The sequence below is a fragment of the Crocodylus siamensis genome, chromosome 5, assembly GCF_052110815.1.
Source record: "Crocodylus siamensis isolate JL-2025a chromosome 5, ASM5211081v1, whole genome shotgun sequence".
NCBI classification, from domain to species: domain Eukaryota; kingdom Metazoa; phylum Chordata; order Crocodylia; family Crocodylidae; genus Crocodylus; species Crocodylus siamensis.
In genome coordinates, this window is record NC_143399.1 from 194649876 (window position 1) to 194668833 (window position 18958).

The window sequence follows — 18958 nt, forward strand, 5'->3', positions numbered from 1 at the left end:
AGAACAGAATACAATCATAATTAAGGGACAGCTGTGATGGCCTGGCCACCTGGTCCAGGTCGACAACACAAGTCCAAACCTCTCCTAGGCCGTACACTGGAAAATAGGAAAAGAAATGCCCAAGAAAAGGAAATGCTGTTGTCCAAGACAGCTTGTCAAGGACATTCTTTAGGCACAGCTGATCAAGTGCAACCTACCAGCTAATTCTTCTGTGATGTTAACCAGGGTTATCAAAGAAGGGTGCAGCAAGGTGAGGGAAGGTGTCAACCTTTTTGAACAGCTGTGACATACCACTTGGACAGAAAAACACACAAAGGCAAAGGATGCAGGAGCTGCACCAACAGACCAACTCACACCTTGACTGGTGCTGCAAATGATGTGACAAAAGGGGCTTATTGTGTATAGTCCTACCTGCACACCAACCCTGCCAGCCCCACCGCCCTCCCAAGGCAGCAGCACCCTCCATGGTGTGCCATTCATGGTGTTTAACTATCATAATGTGACATAACAGAGCCCACATTAAGGTTCTGTAAATGTCCTTGTTATAAAAAATGATTGTTTCAACTGGGAGAATTTGCAGCTTGTTCCTGCACATGACTGGGCACAAGAGAAACTTTAAGCCTGTGAATAGTCCTATTGCCTCTTATGGAACTGTTTAAACATATATAGTAACTAACTTACTGAACTAAGTGTTCACAGGATCAGAGCCTTTGTTTGGAATGAGATTTTTACTTCATTTTAAAACAAAGATCAGCTAATATTGGTTAGAAATAGGAAGGCTTCAGGGTAAGCAGTTTGTACGGTTATTGGCAGACAAGGTTCTTTGGGTGAATCTGATATCTTTTATTAGACCAACTTAAATAGTTCGAAAACAGCCTACACCCTTGTACAGTTGTTAACATTTTAAGTGGCTTGTACGGCAGGTAAAGTGCAAATGCTGTAACCTGAAGTGCTACTAAAGCCTTATCTCAACAAAAATTAGCTATGCAGATGGAGTCATGAAGATTTAATTCCTACATTATTCTGATAGGAGTGAGGATTTTTTCCCCAGTTTAGTTTATATTGCTTGGGAAGGGATTTAAACCAAAACAATGTACTCTACCACCGTGTCTCCATATGGGGAATTAAACTAATATAATTTTTCTATTGTTTTTGCTCACAAAGGACTTTCTCAGGTAGAATTAAGTGTGATGGTGGGTTATTAGCAGATGTTAAACATGTGCTCGCTGATCCATGCTCAAAGTCTAAGGTAGACAAGGCACATTGCCTTTAACACGTTTTAAACTGGTCAAGTTAAAGCCTACAAGGCTGCTTTGCCACGGCTATACTATTACATGACTAGTTTAGCACATGCTAAACTACACACATCCTTGTCTATACTGGACTTCTAGAATGTGTCTGTTAGCATGTGCTAGCTAGCGTGTACTAAGTACATAAAATGGGAGCCCAGCATTTGCATTTTATAATCCTGCCTCCGACCCCACCAGACAAACCGCCGTCAGACGGGACCCAGAGGGGACCGCCTGAACCCCCGCTCTGCACCAGATGGACTTCACTTGGAGAGGATCCTTCAGCAATGGACACCACCGCTCCACCCAAAGAGGCCCCCGCGATGAGACTCTATATGGACTGAGGCACTTTCTTCGAACCACTTCCTCCACAATTGTGGACCATCGTAACGGGTTTGTGTGTATCTGTCTTCTTTCTCTCTCAGCGTCGCGAACCCCCCTTACCCTCCGCCCCGACTTAGTTGGCTAACATTGTATTTTCTGTAACCTAGTTGTGTTCCCCTCCTCATCCCCATCCCTCTAATGTTCATCCCTTGCTCAGGCGATACGTATTTCCCTTCCGGCTTTGTCATCTTTTTTGGATTCACAATCCTAAATTTATTAATTCACATTCAGAGGAAATGTAAACCTGAAGCAAAAGCAAAGTTGACAAAAATAGCTGTTCTTGAGTAATCCCACAGGTAGGCAAGCCTGATGTACTCGGGGTCCTGAACACTTAACAGACTTAGTCCTGTCTTGATATGCAAAAGGTTTGTTTCTCAGTAGAGTTAGTTTAATGTGACTGAAAAGCTTTCATTAAATGCTCATTAAGTTGCTTGAAGATGTGTTAGTTGGGCTATTCTCCCTGCTAAGCTTTACTTTTTATTAGGCTGGCACCTGTAAAAGACAGAGGCTGTTGTCTACATTGGGATTTTAAAATTTGTTAACACTTAGCATGCTTTAAATCCTGACCAGGGGAAGGTCTTTATGACAATTTCTGTGGTGCGGACACATACGCAAATGAGCCAAAATGAAACATACATAATTCATTAGATATAAGTTAGTGAACAATCATTACCTTGATTTGGATTTGAACCAATGTAACAAAAGAGAAGGTATCTATATCTCATTAACAGCTCCTGGAGTCATTGTAGTCCTCATTATTTTTGTTATCCAGGATTGTTTTTAGAGGTATAATGATACAACAGTATTTACACACCAGTTCTCATTTTCCTTTAATGGTTTCCATAACAAGATCATTTTCCCTAACTGGCTGATTTAAGACAGCATCCCATCTTCAAGCTCACTCTTGTTTTGGCAGCTCATTGTACATGAGTCTATCACTTTGTCACCGAGCACATCAAGATGAGTTTAGATGTTTTTAAGTAAAAAATTGCAAAATATGCCTTGTTCAAATTGTCACACCAGGGTCTGTTATAAGCTGAATCCAACTGTGCAAGCACTAGAGACATAGCTGGAAGTTTAATATCTTCAATTTGCCGTTTTAAGGGAGTCCTGCCTTGAAGGGCAAAAAGGAATGTGGGTTTGTTTTTGTTTTTTTCATTTTTCTCAGCTCAGTCACATTAGCTGAACATGAATTACATATGCCCAACCCTTGGTTACATCCAGCCTAAACGAAAGCTGTCCCTGCTACAAAAGGTTTGTTCTGACATGGAGACAACTCATATTAGGCCAAATAGACGAATAATAGACAAATAATATTAGCCAGATTAGGCCAAGTGTGCCCTTGGAAAGTTTTGCTGGTAGAGCTATAATGATGCACAGTACCTGCAAAATACTCCTAGGGCAGACACAGCTTATCACTGGAAAAACTGGCTGGTATAGCTGAGTCCAGCCTCCCCTCCCGCAGTCCTGCAGCAGCACTGGCCAAATCATGTTTTGTGCCAGCATTAGACCCAAAACCGTGTTGCCCTCCTCATACCCCTGACAGTCATGCCAGGAAAAAACTTCAGTGTGGACCTGGCCTTTTGAGAAAGTGATAGTAGAAATAAGACACTGTAATTTTTCCTTTGGTGCAATTAGTGAGGGTAAAGCCTTGGTGGCACTTGTCCCATTCACCTAGCCCACCTTAAAAACTACCTGTGCCTTGTCCTCACAGGGTTTTCATGTGGAGATAGCCACAGCAGTGTTTAAGGGGGGGAACACATTTTTTTTTGTGATGCAGACACAACCCATAACTCAAGCAGCTAAAAACTGAACTACAGGTGTTAAATTATATCAACGCTGATATTAAGTGAATAACCACTTAATGAAATGGAAAGTAGGTAAGTTAAGCTAATGCCATTGAAAAAAATAAAAGTTTTTCCTAGCGTGGGCAAGACCTAACCACGCAAATTACCTTGTTTGAAGCCAAATTAGCCCACCAGCCTGGAGCTGATGTGAGAGGCTAAGAATACAAAGGTTTAACCGGAGAGACTGCTTTTCAATTTGGGTTTAGATTAGTATCAAGGATAGGGCCAAAGAACGCCTGCTTTTTTTTTCCTTCTATCCTTTTGGCCAGGCCAGGCCCTAAAGCAGTGCATTGAAAAAAAACGAAAAGAAACTCCCCTCTGCAAAAGTCAGGCCGCTTGATGGTAATACCCCGCGGGTCTCCGGGCTCGGGCATCCGCTGGGTCATTCAGCGGCTCCCACCGGAGAGGCCCGGCGAAGCCCGTGGGCCGCTGGAGAGGGCGCGGGGGAGCCTGTGCGAGGACGGGGGGAGCCTCTTCGCCGGCAGGTCTGCGTCCCCACCCCCCGGCAGCGTCACGTCGGGCCGCCGGGCTGGCTGCACTCTCGTGGGGAAGGGGAGCCGGGCCGGAGCGCTGGATGCGGCGGCCCCGACGGCTTCGCCGCGGCGGCCCCACGCGTGGCCCGGGAGCCCGGCGGGGGCCGCGTGCGCCCCGTCGGGGCTGTCAAAACGTCCTCCCCGCCCTGCCCGGCTCCTCCCCGGCCCGGGGGCTCCGCCAGGGGGCAGGGCGCGGGATGAAGCGGCCGCCGCAGCCGGGCAGCGCCGCAGCCTGAGTCCGTGCGGGGCTGTGCCGGGTGCGGTGCGGGGCGCCCGGCGATGCTCGGCGGAGGAGGCGGCGGCGGAGGCGGAGGTGAAGCGCAGAGGCGCTGCGGGAGCAGGAGGAGCGTCGGGATCCGCGCCGCCGCCGCCGCCGCCGCCAGCCTGGTCGTCCCCCGCGCCCGCCCGCCCCGCGCGTCCCGCTGACGGGCGGCATGGCCGAGCCGCGCGGCGCCGCGCCGCCCTCGCCGCCCTCGCCCTCGCCGCCGCCCGAGCCCGGGGCTCCCCCCGCCGCCGCGGCAGCCGCAGACAAAAGACCTCGGGGCCGGCCTCGCAAAGATGGCGCTTCCCCTTTCCAGAGAGCCAGAAAGAAGTAAGTTGAGCGCCGCTGTCCCCGCGCCCCGCCGGGCCCCGCTCCCCCCCCGCCGGCGCGCGCGGCCTGTGGGGGGCGGCCGGGCCGCGCTCCCCGCCCCTGGCAGCCGCACGGCGCGGGGGGAAGCGCCGGGGCCCCGCTCCTGCCTGGGGGTGACGACAGGGACACGTCACAGCTGGGTATGACGTCGCGCGGAGCAGGAAGCGGGGCAGAGTCGGTGTGGGAGGTGGGGGGGGGGCGCTTATCGGAGCGGCTGTGTGGAAAAAGAGGGGGTGGCAAAGACATGGGTTGGGGGCACTTGACTCGGCCGCTCGCAAGTGTTGCGGCTGGCCACAAACTGCAGGGGAAACTGGACGGGAGCAAGGGAGCCGGTGGTGTCCGATGCCATCGAGGAAGCGGAGGGAATATTTCTTCCCTCATCTTTCCAGGGTGTGGGGTTGAGTCCTCCTCAGGCGGAAGTCGTCTGAGTTTTGCACAGGTCCCTGGAAAACCGTTGGGGTGCTGCCTGCTTGGTTTGGGGGCTCCCCTCTCGGAGTAGCTTTTCATCCCTTTTCAATCTCTGTATTTTGTCAAAGCGACCCTACCTCCCCCTAACGAGGACTTCATGGGGGTTCCCTGTTGTTGCACCGACTGACTCGCGTGCCTCGCCCTTGGTTGTGATCCCTGGCAGTTTCGTGTAGACGTGTAAATTCCCAATTTTGTACGCGAGACGCATGAGGTGACTCAGTTGATAAAGCTGAAAAATAGTTGGAGGTGAAACTCTGAACGCTGCACGCTTGTTCTGAATACTGCGTGTGCTGTGCCTGCCACCACAGGATCCAAACAAGTGAAATAATTCACTTTAAGAACAGCGTTATTTGGGGACATAATTTGTTCTTCTACGCCAAACTGAGACCGTTTACGTGCTTCGTGAAAGTGGAGCCTAAGTGTCATTTCTCTTTCACTTAAATTTCTGCTCTTATAGAAAGGCTTTCAGATCAGGCTGGGGTAATTTAGAAATGTTCTTCCAAAAATGACTACCTTTAATGTGAGTATTAATGTAGAGCACCACTGTGCCAGTGCCTGGGAGCTGGAAGTGAAATGAGCAAAAAACAAAAGTGAAAGCTGAGCTTAATTGGCCTCATAATTCTCAAGTAGTGTATGAATGAAATGCAAAAACAAACGGCGTTTTGTTTTTCCCTATATCGACCCTTCTCTGCAGTTTGATCCGGCAGGATTGCGGCCTCAGATATAACACCGCAAGTAACCACCTTTTCTAAAAATAGGATTTTGTTGTTGGTCATCATGATCCCCTGTGTATAACTGAGTAGATGACTGTTGGGCTCTTTTAAGCACCTGTGTTTATGGGAGGAAAGATGTCTCTTTCTGAAGTAGCTTCGTTTTAGCGTTTCAACCTGTACAGTATCTCTTAAGGTTAAGATTAGCCAGGTGCAAGCAAAACAAAAAAAAGAGTGAAAATGAAGTTTCTGCCGGCTTTTGTCCGAGTGTGTAGATCCTCTTCTCTCTCAGGCTTTCTAGTTGGATTAATATGCCTCATATAAACCAGATAAAAGAGCATATGTTCAAGCATTTTCTGTACCATAACCACGTCTAAATGACTACCAGCCAATCAGATTGTTCACCCACCTCATCCCATTATAGAAAATGTTCCAGTGAGAGTTTAGTGGGATGTATAAGAGTACGATATTAAAATAGCGTAGCCAAACGAAACACATTTCTGAGTTAGGGGTGACAGCCTTGGAGATTGGTATTTGAAAACTAGTGTAGCTTAGTATAGTTCACCTTCTCACAGACCATATCTTTAAGTGGATTATTAAGACAGTCTTCTGTTTGCCTGTAAAATTTCCCTCTCTGCGAGGTGCTCATAACCCTCGACTTGTCCTGAAACCTCTCAAAAGTAGGCCCTTTTTAAAGGACTACAGACATTGCCAAGCTGGCAGACACCTATTTAATTCCGTCTAGCCTGGCATCATGCCCCTGGCAGCAGCAGCACCTGATTCTTCCCAGAAAGGCCGTGTATCCCCATAATGCACTGAGAAAGTCGAACAGTTTCTGTGCAAGGAACACAGGAGGTTTCCTGTATGTGGTGAAGAGAGAATCAGCTTACACCGTGCTACAGGCAAGAGTCAGTGGTGCCAGTGCCTGGAGACTGGCTGCCTGTAGAGCAGTAAGACAGGACACCCTTTTTTTGGTTATAGGATCAGAGGCAATGGCAGAAGTAGCCCTGTTGCCCTGTCAGTGCTGTTGATTCAGGACTATGTTGGGTGAATAGATGATGATGATTTGTATTACAGTTGTGTCTAGAGGCCCGGATTTGCTGTGCTGTGTTAGATGCTGTACAAACATAACACAAATATGGTTCCCACCTGAAAGACTACAATCTAAATTTAAAATGCAACAACGGGTGGATGCAACAATTATAGGTGGGAGCACAAGGGAAAGGTGATGCCTATGAATGGAACAAGTGAAATAAGCAGCAGTTACGGCATCGTAGCTGCCACGGTCAGGAGTGATAAGTGTTTGTAGGGATTGCAGCAGAGGTAGGCTTTAAGGAAAGCTTAAAAGGAGATAATGTTGTGGCCTTGAGTCTTTTCACGTGGATTGCCTTCCATGCCTATGGCATGATGGTGCCTGTCTACAAATGTGACCATCAAAGGCAGCTTTGTGGAGGAGCTAGAGTCTGAGGGATGAAAAGTAAAATGGGACTAGGCTAGGAAGGGCCTTAAAAGTGAAGGCAAATATCTTCTATTTGATGGGGTGAAGAAGGAGGAACGCGTGGAGGTGTGCGATGAGAAGCATGAGAAGTTCAGTCACGAATAGGAAGACCATATTTCCAGCAGTCTTTTGAATAGATGGCAGGATTGCATTAGTAAAGGCCAGAGAGGAGGGGATTCCACAATGCCAGAACCTGGAAAAAAAGGACAGAAGGTAGTGAAGGGTGACAGAGGGGGATCCAAAGTGGGCACAGAGACATAGGAGCACCCCCTCTTTTAGTCCTGAGCAGCAGTCGAGGACATGTTACGTCCTTGAAGGTGGTAAGAATTGCCCCCCTTCCTTTCCCCTCTGTGACACATCCTGTCCCTTCTCATTTCCTTCCCTCCCCCATCCACTGCTGCTACTGCTGCCTTCACTGTCCCTGTTGACCCAGGGACAGGGGGGGACTCTGCTGTGCTCCTGTCCCTCTCCAGCCAGTCTGGTGGGCCAGGCTCAGCTGAGGACAGCAGCAAGGGTGGGCAGGTTCCTTCTCCCTGTTCAGTCCCCCTGGGTGTCCTTGCCAGTCTGGGAGCAGGTGTGCGGAGGGGGGAGGGGGAGGAAGCTAGCCTGCTGCCACCACTGCTGCAGCTGCTGTCCTGGCAGATTTTGGCTCCGTGCATAGCCTGCCTGGAGTATAGCAGAAGTGGCTCTGGAGCCTCCCCCTCTCTACTCCCAAGGAATTAGGGACAGTGGTGGGTGCAGGGGATAGGGAAGGAAGAGGGGGGTCAGATTATTGTCTGATTGGGAGACTTAAAAAAAATAAATAAATAAGTCCCCTGCTGCTGCTGTTGCTGCTGCAAGGTATGCCTACTCTGGGGGGAAGGAGCTGGGAGCAGTGCTGGTGGCAGCTCCTGCATCCCCCTTTACAGACTCCTGGATTTGATCATAAAAGATAGCACCTTATTGGACACTCTTAGATAGAGATGCATGTCAGATGGCTAAACCAGTTAGTCTCTAAGGTGCCACTATGCACTACATTCTGCCTGATTTCAGACTAGCACGGCTAATCGCGTCTCTGGAAAAGAATGCAAGTGGTATGAATGGTGGAGAAAGGCTGTCTGGCAGATCTTATACATGTTTAGATACTGTTTTTACAAATGGGTTTTAGGAGAGGACCGAGTCGAAGATGCTGCCCAGTTTATGGGTCTGAGTGGCAGGGATGTGCTTAGGAAGAAAAAAGAATGGGACGATTTGGGGAGAAGGATTAAGGGCTTGGTTTGGCCATGTTAAGATTGAGTTAACCACTGAATATCCATGAACTTGTATCAGAACAGTACTGTGCAGATACAGTGAATTTTTTTTTAAATTAAGTTTTAAACTATAAAGCCTTGTTAATTTCATCACACTGTAATTAGCACAAAAATGTTGATCTCTTGCCACTTAGTTAAAATTTAGCAGCAGAGACCTGTAGTGACGTCTTATTAATTATGGTCACAGTCATAACAGCTCCATACCTAAGCTTTTGTCCATATTTCTATTCTAGCCTTTGTTTCCAAGGCTTACCAATCTTTTAGTTGGTGTAATCTCATTTTTATTTAATTTAATTTTTTATTTTTTTTTCCAAACTGATATTCTTTAAAACAAGGGAAGAAATTCACTTTTTCAGAGAACTTGCAAATTCTCATGAAAAATGTTTTTGTATGCTGCTCAGTTCAACATATTTAACGTTTAAATGTCCTTGAATGTTTCACTGCATGTTCTAGCTCGTTTCAGCAGCAGTAAGTTTTTGCAAGTTCCAGACTTTAGACATGCAAATAGTTTTGCAGACACGAACGTTTGGAGTGTTTGTAAGGATGTAATTATTTTAAGGATTTTTATCGTTAGTTTGACTGTACCCACTTTAGAATGAGCCAGCATTTACAGATAGTCACGTTTACTTCAGACAAGCCTTCATACAATTATTTAGTTGAGTTTCTTTGGTTCTTACTCTTTCCCCTACCCGCTGCCATGGTCATACCATTGCTTTCCCTTGCCTCTGTGTGCTCTTTATGCATTTGCAAATGCTCATTTTTAACACCATAAACATGTTTTTAAAAACAATTAGCCCAAAAATATATACTTAAAGTAAATCGGAGTAGAGAATGGGGAAAGGCACAACTTCTGCTAGCAGGAGTGGAGTCCTTACATGGCTGGACTTTGTACAGCCATTTTCTGGCTGAATTAAGTTACTAAGCTTTTGATTCTTAATTATGAGTACAATTTTGTGATGTGTGAACACTAGAATTGTTATACATATTGAGCTTTGTAACTATTTTATTTCATGGACAGAGTTATTAGGCTATTGATCAGTGTGTTTAGCATGTGTGCACACGTGCATGGGAATTGGGTACAAAGCTTGGAGGCAGATTTGTTTATGTAACCTTAACTCGTAATTTCCATAGCTTAAAAACAACCAACATTTTCAAATGATGCCTGGCATAAGATCTCTGATGTTGCAAAAAGCTGTATTAGCCATTTGTTTATTAATGTTTTGCATACTGTATGGTGAAGCTTGGTAGCACCTTCCATCTGTGGGTCTCTGAGAGTTTTGGAGATGTTACTGAATTAGTCATCAGAAGACAGTGAACTAGGGGCATGTTATCCCCATTGGGCCCATGGGGAGGCTGTGCCATAGGTAGGAATAGAAATAAACCCAGTCACTTGATTTTTTTTTTTTTTTTTTTTTCTTTTCCCCCTAGTGTTTTGAGGCCTCTGGCATGTTACACTTAGGACATGATTAACCGGTTAATCACAACTTAAATGTTACCTGGCCATACATTAATGCAGTTAATGGCGTGATAAAACAAGGAGTAAGCCACAAAGTTATTACACAAAAAATGTATAGTAACTTTGTGGCTGGTTCCTCTCATGGTGTTTATTGAACGTGTGGCCAGGCTGGGGCTCCCAGCTGCAGAGTGCACCCTCATGGGAGGTTGTCATTTGCTGGTGGAGGGGGAGCTCCGGATCATGATCTGGGGCTCCCCCTGCAGCGGCAATAAGGCCACATGTGGCATGGCAGGAAGTGCGATTGTGGGTATCATGTATCAGATCCTGTGATGCCTATACTTGCATGTCTGCCAGGGGCCTGAGGGAGCCACAGGACTATTATTCTACCACATGTTTTATGATAGGGGAGGTTCTTTAGGATTAAGATTGGAGGCTTCGTCAAATTATAAACCGAAGGATTATGTGCCTCAGTCTTGTTGAGCTTTTGCAGATGTTACTTTAGCAAAATATGTTAAGATGGGTTTACTAGTATTAGGAAATATCATCAATAATTGAAACTACACTTCAGAATAAACCAAGAATATTTTGTGCTGCAGCACCCTCACCTTTTTTATGGTTTGTTTGTTCACATGCTCGCTCGCTCACTCGCTCAGCTTGGTGATATGCAGTAGGGTCTTGGAGTCATTGAGTAAGAGTCTCCGCTGCTTCAGTAAGCTGCAGTATTGAAATCTAACATTGCACTTCGAACTTTTTCCTTGGTAGGTATTAAAGGAATATTACAAAGCATCACTGTTTGTACTACAGTACAGAGGTTGCTTAGTTCATCGGATGATGTAATCAATTGGTTTGGGTATTTGCTGCCATGGTAATTCTGAAAGTAAGTTTTAATAGCATGGGTACTTTCTCTCAAAACAAAACAAGATAAAGTAGAAATCATCTTAAAATTCAGGACAATCATTGATTTGAAAGACAAAGAGCATGTAGAATGCACTCCCTTACCTGAAACATGGGTTATTTTTAAAATGCTGGGCAAGTGTTAGACGTTAACGTTCCCAAGGACCTCTTGTCAGAACTTTATACAGCATTGAGTCATATATATACTGGCTTGTTAGCTTAAAACATTTGCAACATTGTATATAAATGGTGTATTAAGTTTTATTACTGAGTAGAGTCTAGGCTTTTGAAAACAAAGATAACTGACTGTGTTTTCATAGGTGAAACAGAATGACTTAATAGCAAGCATAGCTCAAATCAGCTCAGAATATGCAAAAAGCAAGAATATTAATAACTCTTATTTAATTCAGGAAGTATTTAAAAACTAAAGCCAAACTATTGCCAGTTTCCCCAAAATAACAAACAAGTGCTGATGTGCGGTATACTTCTTATTAAGATCTAATTTTTGTTGGTGAATAACCACCTGCTATTCTTTAAAATGGTAATGAAAGTTTTGATAATGTTTGTTGTTTCCTTAAGGCAAAAAGTAACTAGCCTGATGCCTTAATTAGGCTGAAATCAGAAGAAATCAGAATTAAGCAATATACTTTTTTCTTGATTTAATCTATCTTGCCTATTTACATCTTACTGATCTCTGTGGTATCTGAGCACTGTAACAAAAAAGGTAATTTTCATAAATTTATTGTACCGGCTTTATTCTTGCCTGTCCCTTTCCACTTGCTTCTGTGCACCTTCTCTGTCTTTTTGTGCTTTGGTGGTTGTTTTTTTCCCTCCACCCTTCTAACAGTGAGGTCTTCTAAATTCTTCTATTTATTTTCTGTCTGGTCCACCACCACTGTGATGTGCCCTCCTGCTGACAAGGGCTTCCCCCCCATAATCTATCTGTTCTAGTCTCTCTGACCTACAGAGGAAGAGGGTCTATGTATAGCATTCTCTTTCATGCTTGGGCCTCAAGGCTTTGACTGTGCAAACTCAGAATAGGCATAATTTTACTCATATGAGTACACTTAAAAGCTTAAATGCAGTATTGGAGTCTAGGTGTCTGCCCAGTTTTTAAACTCCACCCCCCACAACAGGGGGCTGTTAATCACAGGTAGGAGAGTAATGTTGATTTGCCCAGATGCATCACAGTAAATGTTTTCGATCCGAGCCTTCAAGAGGCCGAGAAGCGCCTCAGTCTCCAAGAGGATTTTACAGTTACATAGTAAATACATGCTGGTTATCCAGCTGTGAGAGAAAAAAGTGGGCAGTGGACACAGTCTTGGGCTCTAGTATTGCAAATGCTTAAGTACAGGTGTAACTTTACTCATATAAATAACCTCATTGCATTCCTATGAGTAAAGTTAATAATGCACATGCTTAAATGTGTTTGTAACCAATGTCTTAGGCTTTTTTCCTGTAAGGTGCGTTTTTTTCCACAAATGATAATATCATGTTCACTCTTTCTCTCGCATCCTAGTAGAAACAAATCTCTAGTTTTTATCATAAAGTAAGAACTATGCAATCAACACTATACTTAACTTTGTCTAGCTGCCTCACAATAAAACTGCAGGGCCTTGTCTCTGTTTTGATTTCACACTAGGCTAGCCATCATATGGTAGTTATCCATTTAAAAAATGTGCCTTTTTGGCAATGAAGATATGGCCTCTGTGCTGCTTGTACAGCTGTCCTCCTCCCACCAAAGCCAGAGACTGTACTTAATTTCAGACTGCTTTTGTCTGGAAGGTGCAGTTAAAATAGAACGAAGCGGTTCATTTATTAAGTAGTGTTTCATGTAGGGAGTGCACGGCTGTAGTGGCTACTAGGAGAATTCTTGGTGAAATGCAGGCTGTTGTGTTTGACCTATACGTCCCTATTTGTTTCGGGACCTGTTTTATTGGAACAATGCCTTCCACCCTCTAGGTGATTCCATGGCAGATGTGATCATCTGTGGTGCTCAGATTTCCATCCCTCTGGTCAAAATGTGACAGCTGGCAGCATGACATTTTAGGGGCAGGGAAAGCTATATTGGAAGCTGTACTGAAGGTTGCAATGTAACAATTAGGGAGGTTTTACTACTGAGGATTTGTTATGTGTAGTTATAAGTTGATTTATTGTAGATTCGTGTTTCCTTTTGCAAAAGTTTGGGGTTTAAAGAGGAGCAACTGCAAATATACTTGAATACAATGAATAGTACTTGTTTCTGTTACACCGCCATATCAATTTAAGGCTGAAAGGGAGCTTGAGAGATTGTATTGTCCATTCCCCTGCACTGTGGCAGGATAAACATACCTAAACTATCCCTGACATAAGTTTGTCTATTTTGAGTTTGGAAAAATCTCCTCCAATAAAGGAGATTTCACATCCTGCTTAAACAGCTTGTTTTGCTTCTTCGCTACCCTCATAGTTAGAAAGTGTCTTCATTTGCAGAAAACCTTTCTTGTCCTACCCATAGAGGATATAGGAAATAATTAATTACTATCCTCTTGAACACCTTTTTATGTCTTGGAAGATATTACCATGTTCCTCCTTTGGACTTTTCTTTTTCTAGTCTAAACAGACTCAGTCCCTTCAACTGTTCTTCAGTGATCAAGCTTTCTAAACCTCTTATTATTCTTGTTTCTTTCCTCTGGACTCTCTCCAGCTTGCCTACATGTTTCTTAAACAAGTACGGTGACTGAAGCTGGACCCAGTACTCGGGAAGAGGCCGCACCAGCACCAAGTAGAACAGAATAATTACCTTCTGTGTCTTACACACAACGTTCCTGCTAATACATTCCAGAATGAGATTTGCCTTTTTTGCAACAACATCACATTGTTGAATCCTATTCAATATGTGATCCACTCTAACTCCCAGATCCTCTTCTGCAGTTCTGCTGCCTAGTCAGTTATTTCCCATTTTATAAGTGTGCATTTGATCTCTCTTTCCCAAGTGTACCAGTGTGTCCTTGTCTCCACTGAATTTCATCTTGCTGACTTCAGACCATTTCTCCAATTTATCGAGATAATTTTGAATTCTGATCCTGTCCTCTGGAGTGCTTGTGACCCCTCCCAGCTCAGTCTTGTTGGCAAATTCTATAACTGTAGTCCATTTCCTCATCCAAGTTGTTAATGAGAATACTGAATGAAACCTGGCCCAGGACAGTTCCTGGCAGGACCTCACATGAAATGGCCTCTCAGTTGGACAGAAAGTCATTATTAACTACTTTCTGAGTGCAGTTTCTTAACCAGTTGTTGCACCCATTTTAGGGTAATTTCACCTGGATCATATTTCACAGAAGGGACCCTGAGGGTCATCTAGTTCAACTCCGTGAACAAGTGCACAATTTGCTGTTCCTAAACCATGTCTTAATTTGCTTGTGAGAATGTCAGATTGGAACAGTGTCAAAAGCCTTACAAAAGTCAAGATATGCCACATCTGTTGCATTTTTCTTATTTGCTAGGCAACTGTTCTGTCGAAAAAGGAGAGATACTTGTGTTTGACAAAACTTGTTTTTAACAAATCCAGGATGGCTTTTTTTTAATTGCCTTATTATTCTGAAGGTTCTTATTCACTGTTTGTTTTAATACTTTCTTTCATTACCTTTTGGCGTATTGAAGCTAGGCTGACTAGTCTGTAATTCCCTGGATCCTATTTTTTACTTTTTTTAAACATTGGTTTTGTATCTGCCCTTCCCCAGTCTTGTAAGAGCTTCTCTTTTCTCTCTTTGTTGGTGAAGATGATTGCTGATGGGTCAGGGATTGTTTCAGCTAGTTCCTTAAGTATTCTAGGTGGGTTTCGTCATGCCCTGCCAATTTAGATGCATCTAATTTAGCTGAATATTCCTTAATCTGCTAAAATTAATTGTGCCAGGCTTCTGGTCACAATTAACTTGCTTTATGAAAACTGAGGCACAGCAAAGCATTGAATACTTTGGGTATTCTCCATATCATCTATTACTGTATCAATATTCCATATCATCTACTACTTGCTCTCCTTTCTCAATAAGCAGTACACCTATATTTCCCTTCCTCTTTCTCTTATCTCTAAAGTATTTATAGAACTTCCCTTGTTGTCTTTATACCTCATGCTAGTTGTAACTCATTTTATACCTAATTTTTATCCCTATGTGCTTGTGCTGTTCCCTTATACTCAGTTATATATCTTTGTCAAGACTTTTGTATGATTTCTTTTTTATTTTCAGATCCTAAAAGCAGCCATGTTGATCTCATACAATGCTTCCTGTCTCTCTCCCATGTCAGGATAGTTTGCCATTGCGCCTTCCATATCATCTCTTTCCCAAGTGCCAGCTCTCCCATGCTCCTTTAATCCTTATATTATCTCCCCGAGAGACCCTACCTGCCAGTTCGATGAGTTTGCTGAAGTGTGATTCTTTTGAAGGCCATTATACTTACTCGGTTCTTTTTGCTTCTCCTTTTCCTTAGAATTGTGAACTTTCTTTGTGTTACCACTTTCACCTAAATTACCTTCCACATTTTAGATCTTCAGCCAGTTCCTCCCTGTTTGTCTGAATCTACTCTAAAATAGCTGCTCCCCTAGTAACTTCCTCCAGTTTCTGAAAGAATTTTCCCCTCAACTAATTTCAAGAATTTGTTTGGCTGTTGGTGTCTTGCTGTACTGCTTTTCCAACAGATATCCTGGCAATTCAAGTTGCCTGTTAACACTGATTCCTGATCTGGGTGCTTCTATTATTGCCCCAAAATAATAGAAGCACGTTCTCCTTTAGCTTGAGTGGGTGCAGCTGCCTCTCCTTTTGCTGGGTTCTTTCTGATTCTCTATTTCCTACTTCCCATTCCCTCTATCTCTTACAACCTTTCCCATCCCCATTTTCTTTTCTTTTTTTCCTCCTTTTTTTTTCTGTCCACTCTGTCCTGTTAGCAGAGTTGCCAGTTCATGATATTTGGTATTCTTCTCAGACCATTCTCCAGGAAATTGTGTGATTGCACAGAAATCTTACCTTTTCTTTAAAAAAAGAAAAATGGTTCTTGTTCTCATATTTGCGTGGAAAGGTTTGAAAATGGGGAACCTGAGAGCTTTAAGAATTAGAATGTACAAAAAAATCCCCAATGCTTAACTTCTTTTTAAAATCACCTGAGTTTTGAGCCTGTATCCTCATAACTCCTTGTGGCCTGCTTCATATTTGCACATCTGGAGCTGGCAGTACAGCCATAGCATGCTAGCAGTCTGCCTGCTTACCCAGTTTTCGAGCAGGAGGAGAATGAAACCAACACAGTCCTCAGTTCTGCTTTCATCCTGCTGGAGAAACACTGTGCAAGAGTTAATGCTTCTCTAGCCCGCAGGGCATATGCGTGGGAGGGAGAGCTCATAGCAGCATAGCTCCTCAGGGAGCCGTGCTCCAAGGATGGGGGGCGGGGTAGCCAGTCCAGAAAGCATCGGGAGGTTCCAGCTCTCAGCACTGCTCCAAGATCCGTGTGGCTGCAGTCTGAGTTCCCTGCTTAGCACTCCACGCTATTTCCAGGTTTGCTGCAAAGTAATAGATGACTTCTTGAGAGGAGTATAGAAAGGAGACATGAGGATTTTTGACTTCTAGGGTGTCTATCTGGTTTTTCTGCCAGTATATTGCAGGGAAAACCATAGAAGATACTTGAGCCCAAAAATGAGGGAAAGAAGTCTAGAAAATGCACTGATCTGTAGGTAGGATTGTCTTTAAATAAAATAGTTCCCTCACATCTACCATATGGCATTAAGGGGCAGATTGTGGCTGCCCTTTGTCCTAGTGGGCATAAATTGGGGTGACAATTCAAAGAGCTTTCTCCTTCTTCCCCTGTGCTCTTTAAACAGGAGCCAGGTACAGTGATAGTTCCTTTCATTCAGTTGAGCTAAGTACAGACAGGCAAAAAGCCTGAGGCTGAATTGATTCAGTCTTTGCAGGTTAGTCTCAAATGCAGAGATTAAACTGAAAAGCAAGTGAACAGACCTTCACTTCTATTACTGGAAATGCAGCCACATGCCTTCAGTGGCTCAGGCCAAAAGCCGGGGGTGCTAGCCAGCTTGGACTGTGTGTTTGCTTCTTCTTCCTGCTGCCCCTGAGGTCTCTGGGATTTGCCTTCCAGAATCACAGCAGCAGGACTCTACAGGGTTGCTTATTACTGCCTTTTCCTGCTTCCAGGTGCCTCCAGGAAGGGGTCTGGGACAGAAGTTTCATAAACTGGCTTGACCCAAATCAGTTAAGTCTGATACTACATTCAACCAGGTTTTTCTTAAGCCAGTTTCAGCATTTTGAAACCAGTTTATGTGCATGTAGGCTCTGTTCTGTTACAGGCTTAAACCAGTAGTTTATGTGCATGTAGGCTCTGTTCTGTTACAGGCTTAAACCAGTTTCTGCTGACTTAAGCTCGTTTATGTGCAACTTCTGTCCCTGGCCTTGCAGTGCAGAGGTAGCCATGAGCTACAACTTGGAGACAGACATGGCTATATGGGTGAGAAGAAGGTACGGCTCTTAGATGTTAGGTAATAGGACTGTATTGCCCCCAGTGTCCGCCTGAATTATAACTCTTAAGATCTGGCTTAAATTATTGTACATGTTAAATCATTAGTGTCTGTTGTACAACATTTCATCTGTCTCAGCTTTGAGCTCAATTACAAGATCAGTACATTGATATTTTATAAAAATGAGAGACCAAAAGAGACATGTTCACAAAAAGAGAATTTTTTTTTGCAGTCAGTCTAAAACATGACCTTACTTGTTTTAATAAGAATGGCGCCAAGTCTTGGCACACTGATTCAAGCATGCTTTCTCCTCCTAGTGTGGTCCCCTCAGGTAAGGCCTGAGATACAAGTTTCTCGGTGCTGTTCTCCCAGTGTATTAGTATTATTTTATATCCCTTCTGTTGACAAACAGGGAACAACAGTTTCTAGGCTTATCAATCAGGTATTTTTAATGAATAGAATAAATCATAAATAGAATCAATTGTAAAGGCAACTGAAAATATTTAGAAAATATGATATACTTTTCAGAGTTTGTGCTGCCTGTCTTCATTTTACTTGAACTGGGCTTTATCTTGGTGAAAAGTATGTGTGGTAATGGGGGAGAGGGATGGGAGGGTTCACGTGTGTTCACTCAAAGTCTTTCTGGACTGGGATTTTAAGATGTTATATTAGTACATGTTAACTGACATGTTGTAAAAGTCTAGTGTAGACTAGACATATTGCCCTTAATATCCATAAACTAGCTGAGTTAAAGCCTAGACTAGTAGCTTTCAATCTTTTTAGACTCTCTCAGTACGTGTCAGCAGTTAGTTGGATGACTGTTTCAGTCCAGACTATCTAACCATACGCTGAGGCCCAGTGGTGAATTCTGGTGATGAATTTGTCTCCCAGCCCTGGAACTTCCTGTGTGGAAGTCCTTCCAAGTGAGTTGGACTGCCTGTGGATTTTATGGGCCTCTGTACATCACTCTTTATTCCAAAATCATAGTTTTTGTATTTTCAGATGTTTATGTAGATACCTTGGTAGTCTGTTCTATTTAGACTTTTAGCCTTTCTGTTCTTTCAGATTTGCGAGGGGAAAGCATCTCCGGGCTTTACTGCAGAAGTTCTCAACATTGTTAGCTTCAAAGCACACATACTTCATTAGACCATGCCAGCTCTTAGTTTTCACTCATTTGGAGGCAGGGGGTTGGTTTTCTTTTTTTGTAACTATAGAACTTTTTTTTTTCTGTTGCAAGGAGCTCAGGAAGACCATGACAGGGCAGACTGTTTTTAAAACTATAGAATCCTATATGAACTCCCTTGTGATTTGTTTGCCCACCTAGCAGGGCTAACATTGTGTGGCACCCCACGGCACCCTTGAAAGGATTGCAGGCACCCTGGTTGAGAAATCACTGGCATACACACTAACTCATCCATTGGGACATGGGCTGAGTTGCTGCTTTATTTTGCTTGCTTTGACAAAAGTTG

The 18958-nt window shown here is 43.9% G+C and overlaps 1 protein-coding gene across 8 annotated transcripts in view; it reads left to right on the plus strand.

The window, feature by feature from the left end:
- Positions 1-4342: 4342 nt before the first annotated feature.
- The window catches only part of KMT2C (lysine methyltransferase 2C), a 301422-nt gene continuing 286806 nt past the window's right edge, over positions 4343-18958 (plus strand). For all 8 annotated transcript variants that reach the window (XM_090047709.1, XM_090047708.1, XM_090047707.1 and 5 more), the window contains exon 1: positions 4343-4645. In XM_090047709.1, the coding sequence (XP_089903835.1) occupies positions 4488-4645 (158 nt within the window). In that variant the 5' untranslated portion in view covers positions 4343-4487. The remainder of the gene's footprint in view (positions 4646-18958) is intronic.